Consider the following 8,868-nt stretch of genomic DNA (forward strand, 5'->3'; position numbering starts at 1 on the left):
GCATCTTTAAATCCTGGCACAAACCAAAGAAATAAAAAGTGTTTTATTCTTTAAGGATAGTTTTCCCCTGTGTTTCAATCAACACAGCCACAACGCAACTTTAAGTATCAACAAAGCCAATTGTGGTGAGTTACAGTCACAATTCGGCTCTTGTTCGGGTTGTATGAAGGGAGAATTACGTGACAAACAATCTTTTCTTCTCTGAAGTGGAAGACTTTACATTTCACTATTTACTCACTATTTCCTCGCAGTACATTTGAGGAACTGCAATTTCTACTGAATAGACAAACCAGTAATTTATCCCTTCCTGCATTTCCACACTTTCTGTTTTTTCTGTGTCTAACCTTTGCCAGCTATTACTTCATCAACTCTTACAAATGGTAAGTAAATAACATGTGACTGAAATATTACATATTGAAATGAAAATGGTTTTTCTAAGACGCTCTGGGAAAAACGTTCTAGTTATCTTCTCCTTGTATTCACTGAGTTAGTATTGTGCTCTTAGTCATCATAAGCCTACCTCCAACTGTTACCTGAGGGCTTATGTGAGGGGCAGTAGGTTGTAAAGCTGCTAATCAAACTGGATGTTGTTGACTGGTTTTAGGCACCAGCAGGCCAGCTGGACACAAAATATTGAGAGCAACAGGTTTCCAATGTCATCATAGCAACAGTACTGTTTGTAACTCTGACTCACTGATTCACATATTCACATAAATTAACAGCTAGACACTTTTATTTCAGGACTGGTCCCCCACTTACTCCAAATTTACAACCAAGAAGAGTGAATGTTGCATTTCTCCCCACCTAATAGTCTAACACTAAAAATCTAAGATGTATTCCCATTAACAACTAATAATATTAATAATGGATTGCATTTATATAGCGCTTTTCTAGACAGTCAAAGCGCTTTACAATTCCACCATTCATTCACCCTCACATTCACAATTTTCCTGAGAAATGGTAAATGGACTGATACTTACATAGCACTTTTCTACCTGGAGCACTTAAAGCACAATTTACTACAAGCTTCATTCACCCAATCACACACACATTCATCCACATGCTGTTTTCTGTACGCAAGCTCCTTATCTAATATTCACACACTCAAAACTCAGGTTTCAGTATCTTGCTCAGGAATACTTCAAAACGCTGGAATGGTAAACGGCCCGCTCTACTACCTAAACCACAGCTGCATAATAGCTTACAGCACCTGGTATTCACCCATCTGACCCTGCTCAGCTTCTGAGATCAGATAAAACTGGGTGCGCAAATAGTCAGATACAAGGACTGGAAGGAGTGAAAAGGAGAGAAAATGCAGCCAGTGTCCAAAGATACCATCTAAAATACTAAAGTTAGGTGCTCCCTGAAGTGGTTGACTATTTCCAAGTGTGAGACTCATTTCTGGGCTCTGCTGGCAATCAGCAGAGCTTGACAGGAGAAGAAATAGGGAGACATTACAGTGAAGGCTCATGTTATGACTCAAAACCTTATGACAGATGAATAACTGGGCTTTTCTCTGTTGCGGAAGAAAAGCCTTGGTCACCTCTAATAACACATTGCTGCACACGTCAGTAAACTGACACATGGTACTTTCATTTTTTTTTTTTAATTGCAACATAGATTCATTTCCCTTTTGCTGTTATGGAAGCACTCAACATTTCCATTTTTTTCACAACTACGATGAGAACATAGGCCCTGTGTCTAAATCTTGTACGTGTATTCACACAGTGAACCTTTACAGAAGCATTACTCAGTCAACTGCCAAATACCATCACTCCGTCTGTCGAAATATGAAACACCAGCAGTGCAAATATACTAAAGGTCATATTTCATAAAGCCACTAATCGATATTAAATGTGAAGCCACAAACCAAGAACAAAGATTCAAATGACAAAGAGCAACTGAAAATACAAGAAACAAATCAAAAAGATTCATAAAACTACAACAAATAACCACAAAATATGAAGAAAGAGACAAAAATAAGCACACTACAGAGATACACAATAACCACAAAAAGACAAAAAAATACACTGAGGAACCATGACAACCAGAAAACATGGTAGTTTCATTTAACCTGCAGAAAAGTAGTGCAAAAGTCAAAATACAAGGCTTGCTGACATTTAAATAAGTCTTTTTCACTTTCATTTCTGTGTTTGCGCGTGTGCAGTGTGAGAGGTTGCTTTGATACCATCACGACGGGCGACAGGATTTCAAACAGGTTTGATTTTCTTGCAACCATACAATTGTTGATCGGGAGCTCGTCGTGAGGTGTTAATCGCTTCTCGTTACCCCATGTATACTACACGATGCACAACACACGATTAAAGCGAAACTCAGGCCGATCCCACAACCGTCGCTCGACTGAAAAGTCGACTCAAAATGGGCCAAAAATGGGCCAGCTTAACCACACTACACTGTTTATCTAACCCACTGCTATCTGGGTGTCATAGTGAGATATTAGGTCTAACTCATTCATGAGTTAGACATGCAGCACTTACTGAGATATCCTTCTGCATCTTCTCATATGTCAGTGTCAAAGTGGAACTGTGACCTGGGGGATTAGGTGTCAAAGTGAAGTTGTAGGTGTTGGAGTTTTCTCTCCCTGTAAAGGCTTGCTCGACGTCCTCGATATATCTTTCTAATGGCATCTCCAGTTCCTCTGCCTCATTGCACACCACTTCACCCCTCACTGTATAGGAAAAAATAAATAAAAAGAGAATCACGTCTAAAATTAAAATTAAGAAAAAGATTATCCCAAATCCTCTAGCAGCTAATTCAGCATGTTACTCAATGAGATGGAAACAGTGTTGATTTTTGAGGGAAAAAAAAGTGTACAGTGGGCACATTTAAGTTTAGCAACATCAGAATCTGTTGCTGTTAATGAATTGAGGCTGGAACCTCCAGTGCTAAAAAGTGCAGCCACACGTTTAGTCCAGATTGGACAATGTATGCGTGAATTAGAGCAAATAAAATTTGATGGCGAATAATTGAAATTTGCCAGGGCGCCACAGCCACGCCCTTTGACAAAAACTCAAAAGATCTACAATTCAATATTGCCTAGGTCTGCAGTTTAGACTGACCAAATGTGAAGTTCATCTGATAAAACCCCAAGGAGAAGTTCTCGAAAGTACAACAACTGGAAATGGTCAAAGCTGTGCCAAAACTCGAAGTGGCGGTCTTTCTGTTGGCTTTGGGACATGGGTCTATCGGACCCATGGATTTGCATGTTACACACGTGTACCAAATTTCATACAACTATGTGAAACCCAGCACGGGGACGTAATTTTTCCTCACTGTGCAGGGGGGTTTTCCGAGCCATTTTGCCCCACCCATGTCTGAAACAAAAATAATAATAAAATTTTCACCAGACTTGACACGTGTGCAATACTTCATGAGTTTTTAAATATGTTAAACCCCCCAAAAAGCCCCTTCATTTGCTTTAATAATTACAATAATGAATGGAGTGATTACAATAAGGCCTTCACATATTTCGTGCTTGGGCCCTGAATGATTTTGATAATTACTGTAAATACAGGGCTGCTGTGGCATAAACGTTGCACTGTGTGTTGATTTAATACATTTACTAAGCACTGTGTACATCCCAGAACCACCAACTTTCCCATTAGTAGATGACCTGTCCTACATCCTGAGCTACAGCTATCCCTCAAATCAGTATGTTACAAATTACTGATTTAAGTTTCACATATATTTCAAGAATCGTTAGTTTCTGAACTGAATCAACCAAAAAGGTCATTCAGTTCCTCTGAATACAGCGGTTTTCAGTGGTTTATAGTCATCTGGTTTTTAGTCATCACTCATCCAACTGACTTCTTGACCCTCTTCAGATTCAGACTGTAGAGACGGAAGAAGTCACTTGGGTCTAGATAAATGGTATCAAGGATTTTTGTCTGAATTACTGAGCTTGCAACAAAACATTCTTTGTCTTTATTTTTTGCATTTAGCATTTTCTAAACTAATTTTCAGCTTAGCGTGCAGCAGCTTTCTGAAGAACAAACTAAATTCATCTATCAAAGATATAGCAAAAACTTTCAGAATGGCCAAGTCAGCTACACCAGAACAGCAGAAAACAACTTGGCCCCGTCACACAGGCCCAGAAGCCCATTAGTGACCATTTGGTAACCACCGGTTGATAAGGAAAAATGTATTTTCAGGAATGATTAGCAGGTGGTTACTGGAGGTTGCCAGCAGTTGCTCAGTGAAATTGGTACCAATTTCCAATGTCCCAGGCAACATTTATCTCAAAGGACTTTAAGCCTTTGAAGTTTATCTTGAGCCTCTGAAAACTGAGGACTGTGTATAAAAATGGCATGTGATGTAAAAGAGGTAAGAGTGTATAATATAAGGTAATAAACTGTGAAGTCATGCTGAGTGATTTTTGTTTTTACCTTCCCCTCTCCATGCATCTTGTCCATCAGTAAGCAGCAACTGGAAACCGGTACTAAAGTTGCACCCTTCCCAGTCCACCCGCAGGAAATAGGTGTCTGAGCAGAGATTAATTTCACGCACTGACGTGTGCATCCCTGCAGACAGACAGACCAAAAACTGATTAAAAGATCACTTAAGTTTTCCGAGTACTTTAATAGGTACTTACTACTGGATTTGGTTAACATCATTTCATTACATCAAACCTTTCAATGGCTCCACGTGTGAGGTCAGCATGACAGAAATGTTTGATTACAGGACAAAGACGATCACTCAGAACAACTTTGTACTGATTTCCCTTTGAGGCTGTGGTGTCCAAACCCAGGCCTCAAAGGGCCGGCGTCCTGCTGTGTAGACCCAGGGTGAGATCTAAAACCTGCACGACACCGGCCCTCGAGGCCTCGAGTTGGCCAAGCCAGCTTTAAGGGATTAAGTGGAGAGGACATACCACCTAAAAAAATAAAATAAAATAAAAAAGATTCCAGTCTATAATTGTCTTTTCATTGAAGCGCATTTCTGGATTCCCTCATCGAGCAGCCACATGCTTGTGCTCTTCATTAGAGAAAAAAAAATTGACAATGTTTCTATCCACTGTACTTGACCTGTAACTGTACTTGTCAAAGTGGTCAATAATTTATTTTATTTTATGACATAAAGAAATATAGATAGATAGAGTGAGCTTGTCTCATTTTGCAACTCTTCATCATTCTCTCACATAAAGAAATTAAGAAACCACGAAGAGGTTCGTGAATGCAAAGTATTTTTCGGAAAATAAAATAAAATGGTTTTTACTTCTTTGCTTTTGTAAATTTGTAATTTTCTGTATGACCATGGTCTGATCATTATTGATGTAAATCTTTTGAAACTAAAGCTAAAACTGGCTCTTTAAAAGCTAGAGACTGTTAGCATGGGGATTGGCAGACCTGACGACTGGATGCGTTTCAGCAGGAGCAGAGTCCCAGGTAGGGGATGGGTGTCGTTTTGTGGGCATGCTTGATGTTGCCTTACACATGTTCCAGTGCCCCGTCCCACCAGTGTCCTGCCGGTGTAAACGTATCTAATATTTCATGACGCATAGCTGAGTTCCCGGGAAGAGGAGAATGGCAAAAAAACTTCTAAGACCAACAATTTAAAGACTGAAAAGCACAGATAGTGGATGCAGCAGACACTTCTTATTATTTTTAACACTCTGCTTCAATTCAGCTCTTTGTATGTTATGACTTCGTTCTTTTCTGCGGGTGGCTTACGGACCAACAAAACCGTAAGCAAGAGCTGCCCACAGACCAGCTGTAGCACATACTTTGTACACTGCCTTCATCTGACAACAGATGTCACTCGGACATCTGTGCAGTCAAGATCTTGAAGGACTGCATGCCAGCTCTTCTCACATCGGTGAAAACCACCTCTCCCCTCCTCTGTCCAACCAAATAATGTACAAATAATATGACCAAATATGACCAGATAATGGTCATAAATTTACAGGACCATAAATCCCAGACAAGCAGGAAAGCCCAGACCTTCAACTTGTCAGCGACCTCCTCCAGCTTATCCAAAGAAACATCGAAGCACTCCCAGGCCATCCAGTATATATATTCTCTGGGTCTAGTCAGGGGTCTCCTCCGGAGCCTCGTCTCACTAGGACATGACTAATTGGAATACTTTATCCAAGAGGCGCCCACCTCAGCTGACTCATTTTGATGTAGAGGAGCAGCGGCTCTACTCTGAGCCTCTCTTGACTAACTGAACTCACGCTGTCACGAAGGGAAAGCCCATCCACCTTTCACAGAAATCTCATTTCCACTGCTTGTATCCATGAAGATGGATAGTGCCAAAAAAAACAACTGACGAAGAACAGTCACAGGTAACAGAGCTGGTTTTATTTAAAGTTTTCTTTGGTATGCGGGGAGACATTGACATGCAGAGTTGAAAACAGTCGTAATTTTTCAGTGGAATAAATTTCTTGTACTGCAACCTTTAACAGCAATAGTTTTACGACAGGTTTTGCAAATTTGCAAATTGTTCGACATCCTCCTTGTAAAATCCAAACGACAGCTAGTCTAATTCCTACAACAATGCTCCATCTCGTGGTAGATGGTTGCATAACATTTAGGACACAACAAGGTATCAAAGGGTATTCACTAATTACCAAATAATAAGTATCTAGTTTCATTCCAACCTAGGGAAACAAAAAATACATCAAAACTAGAAACCAAAATAAAAGAAATGAATTAACCTCACTAAAAAGAGTCAGTTGCTATAAGCATAGGCATGGCTGGATGTCTCAGCTTCACATTAATTTCTCTGAAGTTGTGGAATTCAGCCCTTCTTTTTGTCACAAAAAATTGGCAGACATCAGCAGTGAGCAAACTCATTTACTGTTTAGTTCAAGCCAAGATGATTAAAAGCGAGCTTGTGTCAATAGGATCTAAACAGCAGAAGCTTTGACTTTCTACAGGTTTTTCAAGCCAGGGGTGGCTCAGGTGGTGGAGCAGATCAGCTACTGATTGGAAGGTTGGTGGTTCGATCCTTGGCTTCCCCAGTCTGCATGGGCCCAAATATCCTTGGGCACAACCCCAAGTTCCCCAAGCGTCGTGTGAATGTTGGTTAGTTTGCACTTGTGTTTAGAAGTGCTTGTATGAGTGGGCGTGAATGGGGTGAATGAGGCATGTTGTGTACAGCGCTTTGAGTACTCCGGAATATAAGAATCAGTCCATGTGGGTCTACTGGAGACCTGTCCTCACACTGTCTACAAGACTGCTTTTCAATTTGTAAGAGTGCTGCTATTTTTGCACATCACACTTCAGAGCATTAACATAAGCATTTAGTACTGAAGCAGATGTTGGAAAGATGTAATTAAAGGTGCAGTGCTCTCAAACATGTGTCTGGCTTCATGGTGCTGTTTATCAATCCAACAACCTTCTCCACTGCACACAGCCTGTGTTTAGACCTAATTAAAGGCTGTGTATCAGTGCATTAGAGCAGTTACATAGTTACACAGTTATGATAACATGGTTGTAAAAAGCTCAACTTGGCCATGTTGCCACTTTAGCCAATACAGTAGCCAAAATTGACATCGCATTTTATGTATGTGACTAGAGGCCGGTTATGCTTTATAATTTATTTTAATTTAAAGATCACAAACAGAATTGGACCCTTGGAAAGCCTTAAACATCACCGACTCTTAAACATCAACACAGAATTTTACAAACTGAAAAAGGAAAAATAAAAACTTGAGCAGACTCCCTTTACATGTATTTTAGCCCAGTCCATTGTAAATGGCTAACAATCACTTACACTCACTTTCATGCCTATGATCATTTTACAATGACCAATCACAGTAACATTGATGTCATTGTACTGTAGGAGGAAGCTGGATTAGTAGAAGAGAGCCCACAAAGACACAGGAAGAATATGAAGAACTCCAAACAAAAAGACCGCAGCAGGGTATGGAACTTCTTGCTGTGAGGTAACACTGCTAACCACTGCATCACTATGGCTTCCTCCATGAAACACACAACAGTAATTTAACAAAACCGACTCAATTTAAAAATAGAAGGTGACACACTAACTGTGTCTGATCTCTTTTCCAGATCGTCAGGCTCCCATATCTCGCTCCTGTCAGGTTACAGCTGAATAATTAGCTTAACGAAAATTTGAGTAAATGATGACAACAGACGTCATAAAATAACATATATAGAGCTCCACTGACGACGGCTTTTACTCACGCACGCAGGTGAACAAGGTGAACATACTCTAAGTTGATTAAATTTACTCTGATCAGCTGTTCTCAAACAGAAAATTCAAAGTTGCCCATCTCAGAGGTGATCAACTCGGAGTTTATTTTTAAACTCAGACTTTGTTGAACAGGATTTCTAGTTACAGAGCAAGTGTGCTGAGCAGCAACATTTGGGAGACTAATATATGTACTAAAATCCCGTTCGTTTAATGTTTTCTCACAGTCCACTCTAAGTATTAGGATGTATGTCCAAACAACTGTCCCATGAATGATTAAAAGAAATGCGCTCCTTCTCACAGTTGGACGTCTGTTTCCGAATCAAACAAACTTCTTGGTGCTTCTTGCAGCAAACTCAGTCTCAACTATTAAAACGCGTCAGCGATCTTTGCTTTTCCAAGACTGGCGGCAACTTGAGGTTTACACTGAGAACAGATCCCGCGACTGCACTGTATGCTAACATGACAAGAACAAGCAGCTAGCAAGTGCTAGCGAGCTCAGCTCAGAGTGAGACACGGGTTGTTTGTAAACACAAGCACGAGGGTAGAAGCGCTCCTTCACATCTATATGAGAACAGCACATCTATTAATGCCCTACCTTCAGCGCTTCAGCTGCACCTTTATGCGTCCGCCAATTTGTTTTGGGTTTTTGTTGACAAGCTGCACCGGGAACGTGGATGTACGTCATCACCC

At 40.4% G+C, this 8,868-nt stretch overlaps 1 protein-coding gene across 2 annotated transcripts in view; it reads right to left on the bottom strand.

The window, feature by feature from the left end:
• LOC309709531 (DNA repair protein XRCC4-like) overlaps positions 1 to 8,868 on the bottom strand; it is a 28,102-nt gene extending 19,234 nt beyond the window's left edge. The window contains exons 1-3 of one of the 2 annotated variants that reach the window (XM_082538170.1): positions 8,774 to 8,868; positions 4,407 to 4,541; positions 2,499 to 2,689 (exon numbers count right to left, since the gene is read on the bottom strand). In XM_082538170.1, coding sequence (XP_082394296.1) covers positions 2,499 to 2,689; positions 4,407 to 4,539 — 324 coding nt within the window. In that variant the 5' untranslated portion in view covers positions 4,540 to 4,541; positions 8,774 to 8,868. The remainder of the gene's footprint in view (positions 1 to 2,498; positions 2,690 to 4,406; positions 4,542 to 8,773) is intronic. The other variant, XM_082538171.1, reaches the window with a different exon arrangement.

This window comes from Aulonocara stuartgranti (genome assembly GCF_965226115.1).
Source record: "Aulonocara stuartgranti genome assembly, chromosome: 7".
Taxonomy (NCBI): Eukaryota; Metazoa; Chordata; class Actinopteri; order Cichliformes; family Cichlidae; genus Aulonocara; species Aulonocara stuartgranti.